This window comes from Ursus arctos, unplaced genomic scaffold (genome assembly GCF_023065955.2).
Source record: "Ursus arctos isolate Adak ecotype North America unplaced genomic scaffold, UrsArc2.0 scaffold_8, whole genome shotgun sequence".
Taxonomy (NCBI): Eukaryota; Metazoa; Chordata; class Mammalia; order Carnivora; family Ursidae; genus Ursus; species Ursus arctos.
In genome coordinates, this window is record NW_026623100.1 from 60,425,630 (window position 1) to 60,443,759 (window position 18,130).

The 18,130-nt window shown below is 34.4% G+C and overlaps 1 protein-coding gene across 23 annotated transcripts in view; it reads right to left on the reverse strand.

The window, feature by feature from the left end:
- The window catches only part of BIRC6 (baculoviral IAP repeat containing 6), a 226,993-nt gene that overhangs the window by 144,653 nt on the left and 64,210 nt on the right, over nt 1-18,130 (reverse strand). For 8 of the 23 annotated variants that reach the window (XR_003311423.4, XM_057309354.1, XM_026478645.4 and 5 more), the window contains exons 13-23: nt 17,829-17,989; nt 16,660-16,791; nt 16,035-16,166; nt 13,810-13,988; nt 12,697-12,830; nt 11,344-11,505; nt 11,115-11,246; nt 10,147-10,244; nt 8,565-8,712; nt 7,548-7,681; nt 1,682-1,828 (exon numbers count right to left, since the gene is read on the reverse strand). Coding sequence is in view for 22 of the 23 variants with exons in the window: in XM_057309354.1 (XP_057165337.1) it covers nt 1,682-1,828; nt 7,548-7,681; nt 8,565-8,712; nt 10,147-10,244; nt 11,115-11,246; nt 11,344-11,505; nt 12,697-12,830; nt 13,810-13,988; nt 16,035-16,166; nt 16,660-16,791; nt 17,829-17,989 (1,559 nt within the window). In the remaining variant the exon portion in view is untranslated. The remainder of the gene's footprint in view (nt 1-1,681; nt 1,829-7,547; nt 7,682-8,564; nt 8,713-10,146; nt 10,245-11,114; nt 11,247-11,343; nt 11,506-12,696; nt 12,831-13,809; nt 13,989-16,034; nt 16,167-16,659; nt 16,792-17,828; nt 17,990-18,130) is intronic. The other 15 variants (XM_048222896.2, XM_048222892.2, XM_048222893.2 and 12 more) reach the window with 5 other exon arrangements.

Here is an 18,130-nt window from a genome sequence, read left to right on the forward strand (position 1 = left end):
GAGAGAAATAAGTGGAAAGGGACATGAAGATACTTTTTAGAGTGCTGGATATATTATTTCTTGACTTGGCGGTCACATGGACAGTTTGTTTTGTCATAAATTGCTGGTCATACAATGGTTTTCTGCATTTTTTCATAAGAGCATCATATTTCACAATTAACATGTTACCAAAAAAAAGTAAATAATAAGTTGAGAGACTAGTTACCTTTTAGCACCTTATGACCACTAGTCAAGACTTTGCCCTAACATTTAATAAAAATCCCTCTGCTGGTGGTGGTTTCAGTGTGGGCGAAATACAGATATGAGTGCTTGTACAGGCACACCATCTTTGGAAATTAAAGAAACTGGTTCCATTGCTTGCTTTACAGGAGAGGAAAGGGAGTGTGAAGGAATACTTCTCTTTTTCAAACCTACTCTTACATCTGTTATAAAATTTTATATCTTCTAAAAGCATTACTTACTCAAACACATGAATTTTAGACCCTTAATTTCAAAACAGTTCCAAGAAAGAGTCTGATTTATAACAAAAAAGTTCTCTGAAAGTTCAATTTCTTGTCATGCATTTTTCTATTCCAGTGTACATGTATGTCTCTACAAAATGACTATAACAATCCAAGAAAGCAAACACAAAATTTCATCCTTTTGTACATCCTATATAAGAGAAATATTAGATTTCAATTGAAAACTCTCATGTAAATTACACAAGCCAAGGATTTCACTTAATGGTTACTTCCACGATTAGAAGATATAAGATGATTCTGAAAAAGAAGGCGCTTGAAGACTGAAAATTTCGTTCTAAAACGCTTCTTAAGATTAAATTTTTTGTAGCTTCTCAAGCAAACTGTTTTTACTTTCCGTTAAACTGTTGAAGAAAACAAAAAGAAATCCACGAAACACAAAACCACCAACAGCAGAATTCATTCAAGACAATATTCAAACTCTTCTGTGACTGTAAAATAAAGATAAAACCATATCCAATGTTTTTGATTATAAAAATTTCAATTATTTGCAGCAAGACAGAATTATAAATACTGATTCTACGATGTGAAGGAAAAAAAAATCACAGAAAAGAAGGTATATTTAAAAACAAGAATTCCCATTGATTTTTTAAAATACCAACAATATGACATAATTTAACACATTCAAATATTGGTTCATATATCTGAAGGTGCTTTAAAGTATCTGGAAAAAAATATTCCCTCTTCACTCTTCTCAATATATATTATATATTATATTATATACTGTGAGCTTTAAATATACTGTGAGCTTTAAATGCAAGAAATAACATTATGATGCCCAAACTACACATTAAGACTGGCCAACAGGTGAGGAGAGTTGAGGCTGGGTAAGGGAAATGTAGTCTATCGTACTTTCCCCTTTACTTTTGTTATGTTTGATATTTTCCAAATTAAAGGACTTCTAAAAATGCACACACACAAAAACAAATGGATTTAAGATAGTGTTTGAGAAAGTAGAAAAAAAAAAAACTATGAACTGACACAGAAAAATATGGAAAACTATTAATGCTTTTTCCCTCCTATTAAAAAGTTTCTATTCAACATGACACCAAAGGAACTTACATATAATATAAACGGGTATTTAAGTACTTATATATCACTCTGTTTTTACTTCAGCATAAAACGTATGATAGAAAGAGTGAATAATAAAAGAAGGTATATACCAGTAAACGTACTTGCATCATCCCTTTCTATTCTGGTGCCATCACTAGTTGACACACAAGTAAAGTGCAGGGGTTCAACTTCTAGAAGTCCAGTGAGAGATGTGAAACTACCTTCGGCAGCTGTGCAACTACTGACCTTTCCATTTCCTGTTAAAGAGACAAGTTTTGTGCTATGTAAATTAATTTTCAAAAGGCGATAGTCATATGGAAAATTATAGCTGCTACTCCAATTTCAGTTAGAGAAGATACATAAACACACAACCATTATACAGTGCTTCCACAATGGACATGGGATTAAGAAAACTCACAAACAGAAGATATTTGTTTCCATGTTGCAAAAGCAGAGTTGCATAAAAGCAACCCAGTGACCACTCACGTTAATATGAAACAGTAACAAGTGATTTAGATTTTAAATGAGGAAAAAATAATGAACCAGCTACTAATATTAGCGATTACACGATGTTAAGAATGCATAAAATCAGAATACATTCTTTCACACTGACTGTATAAATATGACACTAAGTAAAAACTAAAGAAACATTCTAAAATATTATCAAGATTTATCTGTAAATATATCTTTGTATTTTGTATATTTTATCAATTTTAGAATGAGGCCTATTACTTTATAATCATAAAAATACATCTGACACTTAAGCAATGCTGACGTTGGGGGTGCCAACCCAGCACACAGTCAAAAATCCATATATAGGGGCACCTGGGTGGCTCAGTCATTAAGCATCTGCCTTCAGCTCACGTCATGATCCCACGGTCCTGGGATCGAGCCCCGCATCAGGCTCCCTGCTCAACGGGAAGCCTGCTTCTCCCTCTCTCACTCCCCCTCCTTGTGTTCCCTCTCTTGCTGTCTCTCTCTGTGTCAAATAAATAAATAAAATCTTAAAACACACACACACACACACACACACACATAACTTTTGACTCCCCCAAAACTTAACTACTTTTATCCTACTGTCGACCAGAAGCCTTATAGATAACATAGTTGATTAACATACAGTTTTCATGTTTTATATATTATATACTGTATTCTTACAATAAAGTAACCTAGAGAAAAGAAAATGTTAATAAGAAAATCATAAGGAAGTGAAAATACATCTACAGTACTGTACTCTATTTATTGAAAACAATTCCACATATAAGTGGACTGCACAGTTCAAACGCATGTTGTTGAAGGGTCAACTTTAGTTTAAGTTAGCATATGTAGTTAAAAAAAATTAAAATAATTCACATGATCACAATTATGTGAACCATAAAACCACAGCAAGAAGACAAGACAGAAGAACACAAAACAATTAAAAGTGTTATGTGGTATAGGGGAAAAGGGTTATTTTCAGTATTGTCCAAATTTTCTGGAATTAGCACTGCTTTAAACAGAATTCTTTAACAGACAAAATCAAACAGAAACCAAGGATGGAAAGGATGGGGAGATACAAAAACTATCAACATCTGAAGGACTAAACCAAATGCAAGACCAAATTATCATAAACCTGTTCTCCAACATTTTGTCAGTGCACATCATAGGACCTGACACTTGTTAAAAAAAAACACACACTTGGGGCTCCTGGGTGGCACAGCGGTTAAACGTCTGCCTTCGGCTCAGGGCATGATCCCGGCGTTATGGGATCGAGCCCCACATCAGGCTCCTCTGCTATGAGCCTGCTTCTTCCTCTCCCACTTCCCCTGCTTGTGTTCCCTCTCTCGCTGGCTGTCTCTATCTCTGTCGAATAAATAAATAAAATCTTTAAAAAAAAAAAAAACACAAAACTATTTATTGAGCACTTAATACTAGACATGAGAAATACATGAGAAAAGGACAGGACCCAGTTCTCATTAAATACCTACTCTGTGTTACAGATTACTGGGCACTAAACAACTAATCATACAACTGAACTTTTAAAAAAAAGCACTTACCCTATGATCTAGCATTTGGGCACAAGGTATTTACCCAAAGAATACAAAAATACTAATTCAAAGGGATACACACATCCCAATGTCTACAGCAGATTATCTACAATAGACAAATTATAGAAAGATCCCAAATGTCCATCGACTGATGAAGGGATTACGAAGACAATGGAATATTATTCAGCCTGAAAAAAGAAATCTTGCCATTTGCAATGACACGGATGGAGCTAGAGAGTATTATGTTAAGTGAAGTCAGTCAGAGAAAGACAAATACCATGATTTCACTGATGTGGAATTTAAGAAACAAAGCAAATGATCATAGGGGAAAAAAAAGAGGCAAACCAAGAAACACACTCTAAGAAAACAAACTGAGGGTTACCATATGGGAGGTGGGGGGGGTTGGGTTAAACAGGTGTTGGGGATCAAGAAGGGTGATGAGTCACTAAACTGTACATCTGAAACTAATATTACACTGTATGTTGACTAATTGGAATTTAAATAAATACTAAAAAAAAAAAGTGCTGTTTTAATTAAAAGAAGTTTCAAGGACAAATGAGTCCAGGGGAAATCAGTCTAAGTCAAGGAGTAATAAAATACTTTCATGATGAGGAGATGAGATTTATGGGAAGAATGACATTTTTATGTATTTATTCCAGGCAGGGGAAACCTGGCAAAAGAAACAACATAAGTGAAATCTCTCCAGTAGGAAAAAATATGGCACATTAGAGGAACTAAAGGAGCAAGGAGGCTGGAGGAACATTTCTCAATCCAAACACCTCTCTATCTTTAAACTGATTAAGAACTGTTAAAGAACATTCATCTATGTTGGTTGTGGATGGATGGATGGATGGATGGATGGATGGATGGATGGATGGATGGACAGAGATAGACAGATACTCATCCTAGCAGAAATCTTAGGATAAGAATATTTTAAACATTAACTCATGTAGTAGTAATAAATTCATTAGATATAAACAGCATACTCTGATGAATAATAACTGTCTTCAGACAAAAATAACTTTATGAGAGGGGCAATGTTTTACATTTTTGCAAAACTCTTTAAAATCTGGCTTATCAAAGAGGGTAGTTTATTGTCCTATCTGTCTCCACATTCAGTATGTTGCAGGATGTTGTTTTGGTAGACCTTTATAAAAAAAAAAATGTTGGAAAAGGAATATTTTTAATAGTCTTATATATTCAAAAACTTTGGCAAGTGGTATTTTTTTTTGAAGATTATTTGCCATGTGGTGTGTTAAATCTCTCTCTCTTTTTTTTTTAAAGTAGGCTCCACGCAGTTCAAGCCACTGCAAGGCTTGAACTCACAACACAGAGATCAAGACCAGAGCTGAGACCAAGAGTCAGATGCTTAACTGCCTGAACCATCCAGGCATCCCTGGTCTCTGACATCTTACTGATGCCCTTCTCAAACTCTAGAGCGTGTTAACTGGACTTCCTGTATTTTTAAGAAATCTCTTACCCACTTGGAAAATACTGGTTGACTACTATATACATACGTTAACACATTTCATTATATATATATATAGATATAGACATATCTATATATATATATATATATATATATATCAAAAAATGACATTCAGTAATATCAACATAGGCTATCAGAAAAGTTGTTATATACCGAGAAGCTGTCAAGCTCACTGGATGATGTAAGTTTTCCAAAACTCTAATTTTTGCTTAAAAGCTCTTTTAACACTGGCAAAAAATACTATCAACTGGATGGATACTGATAGTTCTTTTCTATTCATTTTTTAAAAAATACCTACCAATCAAGTGCGAATGAACATATTTTGCAAATCAGTCATTCTTTTAATAAAAACGGTGTTCCATAAAATAAGCAACTAGTTCAGCTTGTAACTCAAACTGCCCAAGTATTTCCTTAAAACAACCGTGGTACTTCAGTATGCAGCCAAAGTGCTTTGTGCCTATTTCCCATTTCATCACAGAATAAACATAAGTATCGACAGTTTCAAAACTTAATAAAATTAACAACTTTTACTGCCTCATCAGGGACATTTTTAATGAAACTGGCATATTTTTTATTGCAAGGGCAGAGTAGAGAACATCATGCTTTTGCACAATTAGTATAAATGTCTATGCAGTGAAAAAGGCAAATAATATTGTTCTATCACAAAGACAGTTGACCCACGGATTCCCTGAAAGTTGTCTCAGGGACCCTGAGCAGGTCTACATACCACACTTTGAGAATCACTGGACCAGAGAGAGTTGACTAACAGAGGCAATGGTATTAGATTAGGTGGCAAGGGAAAGAGAGCCAGATCATAAGAGATTTTATATGCTGAAACAAAGACTTTGGACTGCAGAGTAACGGAAAGACATGAAAAATATTTTAAGGAGAGAGGTAAAGTGACCAGGTTTGCATCCAAAAACAATCACACTCATTGCAACGTGGAGAATGTACTCAAGTGAGGCAGGACCAGTTAGAACACTATTACTGTAGTCCAGATTCAAGATGACTGGCTTTCCTGTAATCATGTGATCATGGGAGGTAAGAGAATAGCTTTGAAATACATGATGGTATAAAAAGATATAATAGAATCTGTTGACAGCCTCAATGTGGAGGCTGAGCAGGAGGTATCAAGTATGACATTCAGATTTCTCATTTGTGCCAGTGATGCCATTAACTGAGAAAAGGAACACTGCACAAGGTTTAATGGTGAGAAATAAAATGCAACATTCAGATGGAGACTTATGTCACGATTTCTAAGTCCCTTCTCTTTACTAAGTGTGCTGCTCTCGTGTGCTTAACTCCCTGGCCGGACCTGAGCTTTATGGTCTTTTCCTTACATTCTCTCCATAATGAAATCTCCTTCTCTCCTAAGTATACAGAAGGCATCTATATATCTAGTTCTAACCTCTCCTCTGAGGTCCACTCATAAATTGACGTGTCACTTGAACAGAGAGATCAGCATAAAGTAGTCAGAGCCTAAGTCATCAAACAGAAGAGGTAACACATACCCACAAGCAACATAAGCCATTAAAAGGCAAGTTAAAAGATCAGTAAGTTTAATATGACCTCTTTCATTAAAAATGTTCATGAACATGTGTAGCAAACAAGTCTAAGCAGCTAAACATCCTGTTAAGGTAATCTAAGAGGGTGGAAAGTTTGTAATTAAGGCACTTTACATTTTATTTCTATTTCTGTATTTGATTTTTCTCTTTCGCTTTTTCTCATGATTCATAATTTAAAGTTTAAGAAACTGAAATTAACGGCCCAAATTTACTTCTGTTTAATGTGATAATTATCTTATTACGTTGACCTAAAACTCTAACATTGTGGTTTACTGACAACACTTACGGTAAGTTCAGTAAGATGTAAGAAAATAACGGTCATTATTTTCATTAACAAAACTAAATAAACACCAAATTATGGCACCTGAAATGGTTATACATTCAATCCTAAAAGCATATTCTTTCAGAAATGTATACGAGAATACATGTAACACTGTACAAAGTTTAACTGAGTATGCTAGTAGATATAGAAAACTTTTTCTCCATCTTTACTTATTACAATAAATATACATCCATCTTATTTTCTGAAATATGAAATAAAATGTTCTTTGATTTTGTGGCCATCAAAGGCATACCAAATAAAGCAGAAAAGCCTACAACAAATAATCAAATTTTAAAGTCTCTTACGAGCATTAAAGTCATACTGACATGCAATGAAACACACAAAAACACGAACAAAAAGCAATTCACAACCCTTCCAAAAGTAACTTCAATCATTTTTTTTTTTGAGGGAGAAGTTATAAAATAAAGGCAAACAGTTTCATGAGTCACAGATGTTAAGTTCTGAAGAATTTTAGTTTTTCAAGACAGAACACAGTAACTACAATCTGTTGTCAATGGTAGCTTAACCAAATATATAAAATTCAGAAATTCCTTTAATAAAGGATGTTACTACCTGAAAGGACATCTGACAAATCAATTTCATCTGACTGGACACCAATGCTGCTGTTGTATACATTTTTACAAGAAGAACCGCTCATCTCCAAATCAAAAAGGACTGGATCAAATGGTGAGCTATATAATCCATATCTGAAAAATAAAATAATGTCCTAACAATTTTCCTGTCAGCCATCTAATTAACAAATTACCTATTTACTTAGTTTTGAAAGCAGTTTGACACAGCGCAAAGGGAAACACTAACCAGATTTAACCCACGAAATTCAGTGAATTTCAGTTGTGTTCCCCCAGAAACGTAAACTCTAAAGGAGACTCAACAAATGTGATTCTAATAAACTGGCAGGTAATGAACCAAGACTGAATCTTCATCTGCAGATTAAAGCAAGGAAAAGATAACCAAGCACCCTTCCCTCAACTCCACCACTAGTTACACTGACTCAGTAGAAAATACAAAGACTTTGAGTAAAATTTTATCAAGATCAAGATTTCTTATCTAAAAAGATTACAAAAATCATCGTGTTAAATAAAAGAATAACTTCCAACACTGAAGATCAGGCAAGAACTCAAATGTAACCTTCAGCTATTTATTGCATTATGTTGAAGTTTTAGAAAAATCAACCAGCAGATGAAGAATACTGATTATGGCCAGTAAATGATTTATATAACTCCAATCACAAAATTCAAACCACAGAGAAACAAATTATTTTAAATGCTTCTTCAACTAGCAAGAAATACCACTTTTAAGCATTTTAATATAATTAGTCCTCCACATAACCATTTTCAGGACGTTCAAAATTGTTAAAAGGAATTATTTCAGAGAAAATAGAGGAAAGAAAACCTTAACCTAATATTTAGAAAAAGGAAATGCACAAATATATTTTTGCAAGCAAATATATATATATGTATATACATATATATATATATATATACATATATATATACACACACAGTTCTGTACAAAGCTCCTATCATATCCTGAAAGGCCCACTGTTAGTCATTTCGTATATTAAAATACCTTGTCTGAAGTAAAGCTTCCATTGGTGTTAGCCTGTCCTGTAACTGTTTGGACACAGCCGTAAGCAAAGATGCACAAGCTGTACTGCACCCAGCCAAATCTTCATCTTTAACATAATTTAGTAAGACAAAATACCAATAGACAGAACCTGAAAACAATAAAAACAAATCAATGTTTCTTTTCCTCATTGTTCGCTAACAAAGAGAACTAACTTCAGATTACATATTTATCAGTAAGTCACCTTACAAAACAACTTATACAGAATGGACCAATTCCTTGGAGGACACTAAGAAGACAGTAACAGATAATTAGAAATGTGTTTTTTAAGGACTAGATAAGTCAACCTAATCATTTAGGTTTTCAATAACTTGAGATGACTCTGAGGGACATTTTAGAATAACTGGAAAGGTACAGAGATGTCAGGTCTTCCAAGCCATCCTTCCTGAAATACTGTTTGGTTTATACCAAAACTTTCAAGAACAATGGAAGGCTATGAGGTACAAGTAACACATGCTGGCAAGTGAATATAGTTATCCTATACTGCCAGTTAGATACAAATCAACACGGTTAAAAGACGATCATTATCATGTACTTTAAGACTTTTATAAAACATGAGATATCTAAGTACTAAGTACACCCCAGAATTTAAGCATCCTACCTCAAAGAATATTCTCAAAAAACTATTTTCAACTCCAAGGCTGTTAGAGTGAGCAACCGAGTCCAAAACATTCTACTCTATGTAACAGAGTTAATAGTTTCACCCAATTTATGTCTAAGGTAAACATAAACAGATTCTTTACCCAAAGTAAGATATTGATAAAATAACCATATAACAACTAACTTTGAGTAGGCTCTTTTTCTACAATACCACAAAGACCAAATATAATCCTTGCTGAGTAAGTTGATTATTTATTAAACAAAAGACTGTAAGAAACGTCTACAAAAAGATAACATTAGGTTTAAAAGGACAAATCAGTAGCCCTTTATAGTAACAACAAAATAGCATTAAGAATATTTTTAAATATTTTTAAAATATTCATTACTTTATATATGTGCTATTTTAAGAGACTGCTTTATAAAGTGCTACTTGATAACTACATTCATTCCTTTTTTTAACACCACATTCACTCTTGAATAGCATGTCTATAGTCTTCAAGTGCTGAAGAAATCTACTGGCCCCTTTAGAGAGTTCTCGTTTGCCAAAGTGCCTACCAATCGCACACAATACATGCATGGAGCATTCTACTTATGTCATCGCTCTGGCCCTTCCTGGCATTTTAGCAAATTTGTGATATCTGATCTACAGTCAATTAACAACCAAACAACTCAATGATTTTAATGAAATACAGAAAATGTATGAATTAAGATGATGCTATTTACTTAACTCTCCCACTTTTTCCAAGCAGTACTACTGAACAGAGTATCTGCCAATCTGATAAATCACAATTCATCAACCCCTTAGAGAAGCTACAGAAAAAAGGGGGAACAACCGAGGAAAAAAATACTTACTAAATAATCCTGAATATATTGTGAGATATTTCCTATGCCTATTGCTATTTGTGATTAAACTAATTTCACATACCACCAGTTGCCGCTGCAGGTAAAAATGACATATTATCAAGTAAGGCCTTCAACAGAACAGATCCAAAACCTGGTTGACATGGGTCACATTTGCCATTACTGAAAAAAATTTAAAAGAAAAAATGTAAATATATCACTCAATATCTAAATTCAATCCTAAACATGGTGTAGTACCTAAGAAAACCCTTTAAAATATATTCATAGAGATTACAAGAAAAATCTGCCCTAAAGCCCTTTATACACATAGAAAGATAAGAGGGACTGATTATACTAAGGATCTTTGTAATGGTTTTCTTCACCAAAAAGGGCTAACAAGCATATATAGTCAATACTAACTATTCGTTTTTAAACATCTACTAGATGGTTTAAGTCTCAGGGTCTAGAAAAAAGGTCTGCACAATCTTACAAATAAGCCTGGTAAGACTGTCATATAACAGGGAATAAGGCCTTAGGAGAAGAATCCAAAGACAACCAGGGAAGATAAAAATAAAAGTGGGAGAAGCGTTCGCCTTACGAAAGTCCCCAAACTGCTAATAATAGGCAGAGAAGCCTAGTAGACTACTTTAATTAAGGGGCATCTGGGTGGCTGTCAGTTAAGCATTTGATTCTTGATTTCAGCTCAGGTCATGATCTCAGGGTGGTGAGATCAAGCCCTGCTTTGGGCTCTGTACTTAGCAGGGAGTTTGCTTGAAATCCTCTCTCTCCCTCTCCCTCTGTCCCTTCCCTCACTCGTACATGCTTCTCTCTAAATAAATAAATAAAATCTTCTTAAAAAAATGTATGCAATATGACATTTTCTCCTAAAAATCTGAAGTTCATTCTTAGAATCTCGATAACCCTCACCAACTTTTGAAAATCCTATAATTATACACTCATTCGATAAGTATCAAATTACACCACAGACACAGCCATCACCTGCTGAACTTCAAGTGCATCTACAAACTGGACTTTCAACAAAAAAACACCAACCTAATGCACAAGGCTAGAAATCGGGCACACTTATGGGCTATGCTTCGTCCGGCCTCAAAGAAGCAGGCACGTACGATGTCTGAAAGACATTTTCGTGTTTTTGAAAGCAGGCTCTCATTTCCCTCTTTGGAGCTGCAAAACAATAGCAGACATTTAGACTCATCTTGAACTTCTATTCATAACATCCAAAGGGCAATCATCAGTGATAAGTAAAATCTTAATTATTAACCTTCCAGGTCCATTTGAATGTACTCCAGCTAACCAACAAAGGGTATCCAACACAAGGCTCTGGGCATGTTCTGTGATTTGGCCATCATCTGCTTTTCTACAAAGAGTGTTAAGAAGCTTCTCATGAAATTCTGAAAACTGTAACATAGCACATCGTTGCACTCTAAAAAAAGAGAATATAAATATATTAACAACCAAAACATGGGCGCCTGGGTGGCACAGTGGTTAAGCGTCTGCCTTCGGCTCAGGGCGTGATCCCGGCGTTATGGGATCGAGCCCCACATCAGGCTCCTCTGCTGGGAGCCTGCTCTTCCTCTCCCACTCCCCCTGCTTGTGTTCCTTCTCTCGCTGGCTGTCTCTATCTCTGTCAAATATATAAATAAAATCTTCAAAAAAAAAAAAAAAATCAAAACAGAACAGACTAAAGCTATCACAACCTGGTTGGTCATTTGCTTCACTGTGAATCATGAACATCACAATTAAAAATATTTTTTTGAAAATTATTACAGTGGAATGTTGATCTCTTAATGTTATGGTATTAAAGATTTAAAACAGCATATAAACAATACTTGGTTTATAGAAAGTTTTAAAAGAAAGTAAGTTTGGGACGCCTGGGTGGCTCAGCCGGTTAAGCGTCTGCCTTCGGCTTAGGTCCTGATCCCAGGATTCTGGGATCGAATCCTATATCAGGCTCCCTGCTCGGCGAGGAGTCTGCTTCTCCTTCTGCCCCTCTCCCTGCTCGCGCTCACTCTCTCTCTTTCTCTCTCTCTCTCTAAAATCTTTTTTAAAAAAATAAAAGAAATTAAGTTTAATAACATATCATATTCCGACCAAGAGTGAATAAAACTTCAAATTATATTTCTTTCCTCATTCTACAAATACCATTTGTACAAATACAATATTCCTGGTATACTTCAAAGTACTGTATATATACCAGGGATAAACCAATGAGGTAGAAAGGTAATTCATACCCTCACTGAGATTACAAGTACTTAAGTAAAATGGAAAGCAAACAAAACCTTTCAAGTAAAAAGAAGACTTAAAATTTTTATATGTGCTGGGGCGCCTGGGTGGCACAGCAGTTCAGCATCTGCCTTCGGCTCAGGGCGTGATCCCGGAGTCCTGGGATCGAGCCCCACGTCAGGCTCCTCCGCTGGGAGCCTGCTTCTTCCTCTCCCACTCCCCCTGCTTGTGTTCCCTCTCCCGCTGGCTGTCTCTATCTCTGTCGAATAAATAAATAAAATCTTTAAAAAAATTTTATTTATTTAAAAAAAAATTTTATATGTGTTGTATTTACTAGAACTCTTTGTACATTTACTACTATAAGAATAGTAGGAGAAGGAAATGAGGTTACCTTTCCTTAGAAATTGAAGTTTTCTTAAATCTTCGAATGGTGACTGAGACCTCTTGCAGTAAGTCACAGCCCCGGAGATTCTCAGATTTTCGGGCACCACTTGCATTTTCATTCTTAACATTAGATGATTTTTCCTAAACATACAAAAACAAATAACTCAATGAACAAACAAATGAAACTAAAAAATTATTTACTATTTAAAGTTTTAAAAAAAAGTAATAACTGAATTATGACTATCAAAACATACACATCAAATTAAAATGATAGCTTTTAACCCTCATATTCAGTAAATGACTAAATTCCCCCAGAATTATAATGGGGGGAAAAAAACAAAGTCACTGTTTTAAAGGCAATAACCCAATTAAAGATTAGAAAGCCAAAGTCCTGAGACCAAGTCCCAGCCACAGCACTTAAAAGCGATATGAAATATGACCGCTCCCCAATCTCTAAGGTTCACTCACTTTCAGTATGAAAAATGGAGATAATAGTAGCACCTGCTCTGCCTACCTCAGAGTTATTTTGAGGATTAAATCAGATAAAGTACACAGAAGTCCTTGAAAAATTGGAAGACCTATACAAATATAAGATGATTGGTGTTACTGATATTGCTATTGTTGCTTATGAATAATGATGATAGAGAAACAAAAATCTCCAGAGTTCAGGAAAATCCAAGATCAGACAATTATGAAGAGACTGCATGGTACACAGCTACTTGTAGAAAATCAACCTTGAAATTAGGGTTTATCTCTAACATTATTACCCAACTTCTCTTCCTGCATCCTCCCAAAAGTTTACCAAAAAAAGTAGTGAGTTACCAGTAAAAGACACAAACTCTAAAACCTAAATACATATTATGGCCTAAAATAATTATAAAGGGAAGTGTCTGCTAACAATTACTCTCTTCTGAGTATACTTTATAAACATTTGCTTAAAGTTAATTCAAAATATATACTTCTTAAATACATTTTTAAAGTCACTGCAAAGAAAAATTATAAACAAACCACGTGTCTATTGAAAAATCAATGAAGGGTCGTACTCCTTCCAATTGTGTCAAATCTTGTCCATAATGTTTATAGTAGCACTGTTGTGGTTCAAAATGACACTGCTTCGTACCTTGCCTGCTGCGACTTTTGCCAAGAGTGAAGCAAGTGAATAACCCTTGTTACTCTGGTGTTTTAGGGATGGAAGTCTTACTACAGGGCGTATACCACCGTTACAGATCTCATCTGTTCCTCTTTCATTCACTGCCTTGACGTGGATTAAAAAGGAACGGTATTTTCCTCCTGCCATACCTAGAGGAGCAGCACAGAATGGGAAAAATAACTTAATCACCAAAAGACCAAATTGCTTTTCATCTTCACAGAGCAAGTTAATTCCAGAAGAAAAATACACTTGATTAGAATTTTCAAATTATACTTTTTGAGTATAATCCCCAAATAACCTTCATATGTTGGTAGCAAAAGAACAAAAAGCACAGGAGTTACACAAACACCAGAAGACGGAAAATTCTGACTAATTATTACAAACACTTTGCATATTTTTCCCCAATGAAATTATTCATTTTAGTAACAGACATTTTGTGAACTACAGAAAAACACACACAATAAAACTAACTTTAAGGCACTACCCATAGATAATGATGGTATCATTATGTGAATCCATCCCAGTCTTTTTATGCACGCATGCACACACATATGCACATACACACATATACATAAGCACTGTGGTATTAATAGATGAAAAAGCACAGGCTTTGGGGTCACTACCTGGGTTTGAGTAATGGCTCTGCCATTTATTAGGCATGTGATAAATTAATCTGCTGTGGTTTGGTTCTTTCAAATGTAAAATGGGAGTAATAACAGTACCTACCTCAAAGACAACTAAAACACAACTATGCATGGCACAAAGACAGCACTCAATAAATACTGGTTATTACCACCAGTACATTTTATTTTCTTTTAACTAAATTAAGATCACACCACACAATCCATAAGTAAAATATATTGTAAAAATACCCTCAAATTATTAATACACTCACCACTAAACCATCAGCCTATCGGTACCCTGCAGGTATTAAATCTTTCTCTAGTTAAAAAGCTACCTTTGTTGTTTTCCAGTGATTGGCCTGCCTACTGTGCTAGCATTACAGGTACTCTTCTTATTGCTGTATTATTATTCTATGTTCTAATATCTGACAAGACCTCCTCTATTTTCTTTTTCCAAACTTTTTTGATCCATATCATCCTTTTCCTCTAAAAATTTAGCTATCAATTTCTCCAGTTCCAAAGATTTTTGGAATATTTGGTAAGAATAAAAAATCATTCTTGGTAAATTCTAGAAAAATTAATACTTTTAAATTGAGTCTTTTGAAATGCATATCATTTAATTGCATCCCCCATTTTGTCAAAGCCAACATCTTTATTTTCATATACAAATTTAAGTTTCACATTCTCATTCAACAAAAGTAACTTATACTTGAAGCAATATAAGAGATTTTATTACTCTGGCTCACTACGTATATATACCCCAGTATGTGGCATAACACACCACAGGATCTCAAACGAATGAGGTGTAGTCAAGAGAACACATTAAAACTTGTATATATGTCTGCAACTAAAGGTAAATATGTAAATGTAGACAACTAATATGAAGGAATGTACACAAATTAAAATAGTTGTTATCTGCATGGTCAGGTATTTTCCTGATTTGCAGAAGAACTGCACATCCCACCCCACCTCCAAAATAACTTTAATAATGAAGGTAGGTGTTTTGTTTATTGGCTTTTTTAATTTACCCCGGGATACAAAAGCTGATATATAAAAGTCCTACTAATGCAATATTAATCCTCTACATAATGGCCAATTGTTTTAAAATATACATTAATTATAATGTGTTTATGTGAGACACTCAAATAATTACATCTGATATTATCAAAACTCTTCTATAAAAACCCTCTTAAGAGAAAATATTATAACAATATACAATTAAAGACACAGGACTCTTAAGTTGATGGGAAAGGCAACCATGCCAGAACATGTCACCTGGTTACTCAAAAAAGCTCTGCGATATCACACTAAGTTATCATATATTCATTTTTTTAATGCTTTCTCTAAAAGAACTGAGACCTCCAAAACACAGAAAGTAGAATCAAAAGTTTCACATAAAAATACAGTCACTTCTGAGAGAAAATGACCTCAGCTACCAGGAAACTGATGGAACTGTTAATGCAAATTCCAAACAAAACAAAATCTTACTTTTCTGAGATCAGTTTAAAAAAAAAATCTATTTTTCCAATAGTAGCATTATTTATTCTGTTTTTGTAAAATATGCTACTTCACCTTTAACAAGTTTGGGACTTGTTAATGTCAACATCCCAGCATGCCCTGATAGATCAAGGCCACTAGCAAGCCATACTGGTCCACACAGAATGTCTTCTTTATGATCTTCTAAAAATGGACATAATCTAAGACCTAAAAAGAAAAAATACATATTTTCTTTTAAATTAGTTTGTAATTTAAAAATATGAAATAAGCAAATATCCATCCCATATGTAATACCACCACACAAAATACCACACTTAGAATGTGTTCAAATAAGAATTCACTATCATGCTAAGGAACTATAATCAAAGATCTGATATATTTTCAAATATCTGATATATGTTGTTTTCCATTCCCATATTATTTACATTCACCTTGATCGTCAAAAAATATTATAAAACCATGACATGATTTTAAATCCCAAGATATTAAAAAAACAAGAATGCGAGTATTAGCGCAGCTGTGTTCACAAAGATGAGCTGAAAGTTAAAGCATATTGCCAAAGCAGAATTATAGGTTATTTTTTAATTGTGTTTTTAAAACCAAGTTTTTGCAAGCCATAAGGAAATCTCTGCCCAACATGATGCATTTGGATCACTACTCCTTTTACTGTCATGGACAACAGCTCTATAATTTAACTCACACTGTGATTCCTCTACATCCATGTGCTGCATTTCTTCATTCAAATCAACCAGGGACGGTTTCCCATTTTGTTCCACTTCAATGTTAAGAGCTGGAGACAAAGGAAAGGTGATCTGCCTATCTACTGCTGTTTCTAGAGGATAAAAATATTAGTAAACTTAATTTTGCTTAATATCAATAATTTATGTGCCTGAAATTCTAAAATTTTCTGTTAAAATGGGAACACTGTGATTTTTATCACAGATGCTACAAAATGGTTGTCAGAAGAAGAAAAAAAATTAGATTCCACTAATCATTTCATACACTCCTTTCAATGGTACTAAAATATTCACCTGAGAAATAATTTGCTGGCAACTAAAGTAAAAGTTCTTACCCTACGTTGCAGAGTACAAGTTTTAAAAATACCAATGCCTAAGCCCTAGACCCAGTTAAATCAGAATCTGCCATGATTCAAAAGAATGCACCACACACACAAACACACACATATACACAAACACATACATATGTATTTTGAAAACAAGAAATTTTTCAGGTTTCACTGTTTCTACTCCCTGGTGTAAAGCAGCCCTTTTACTCTGAAATCATCCCCAGCCTTTTAAATTAACCTATTAAGGAGAAAACACTGATGAGAAACGTCTAGTTCCCAACATACTAAATGTATACAATCTATTTAAACAGATTGAGTAAAATGACTCAATATATCAAATTCTGAACTTGTAAGAAAAGTAAATAAAGCTGGGTGTATTTCTGGGTGTGTTTCTGGATTAAATGAAAGGTTAGGTTTCACTACTGATCTTAAAAGAGTATGTGACTTCCATTAACAAAGTTCTTTTCCCAATCAAGTCTCCGCTTAGGAAGAAAAATGTGCACATCTAGGAATGATGAAAGTGAAACTAATTCAGGAAGGAACCAACTGAATTTCCCAAATAGCAAAATTCAATTATTCCAGTTTATGCAATTTTACACAATACTGAGCTACTGAAAACCTCCAAAATATTCTAGAATTAACTTTTCTAAATAAAACCACCAGAAGTAGAACAGAAAAAAACAACGGGGTGGAGGAGAGAGTGGAGAGGAGGGACATGAAACCTAGACAGCCAAGTTGAAAATTAGTTTTTTTAAGAAATCAACTCCAAAAATTTTCAAATATAAATTTTGATTCATTCTTACCATTGACTTTCCCTAAGCCCGGAGCTTTATTTTTCAGCAGTGTCACTTGTATCTGTGGAATATTGGTGATGTTTGAGTTCAAAACAAATTTGAAGTCCACGTGTCCAACCATACAAGCTTTCGGTAGAACCAATTCAAATACATGTTCATCCCAGCTGTTGCTGTCAAACAAGGGGGAAAATGCTAAATACAGCAAAAGTCTTTCTTTGGCCAAAACCACATCATCATTAATAACACTTCTCATACTCTCTGATTTGTAGCCTCCAACAAAACTCAATGCTTCTCAATGGGATCAGCTCCCA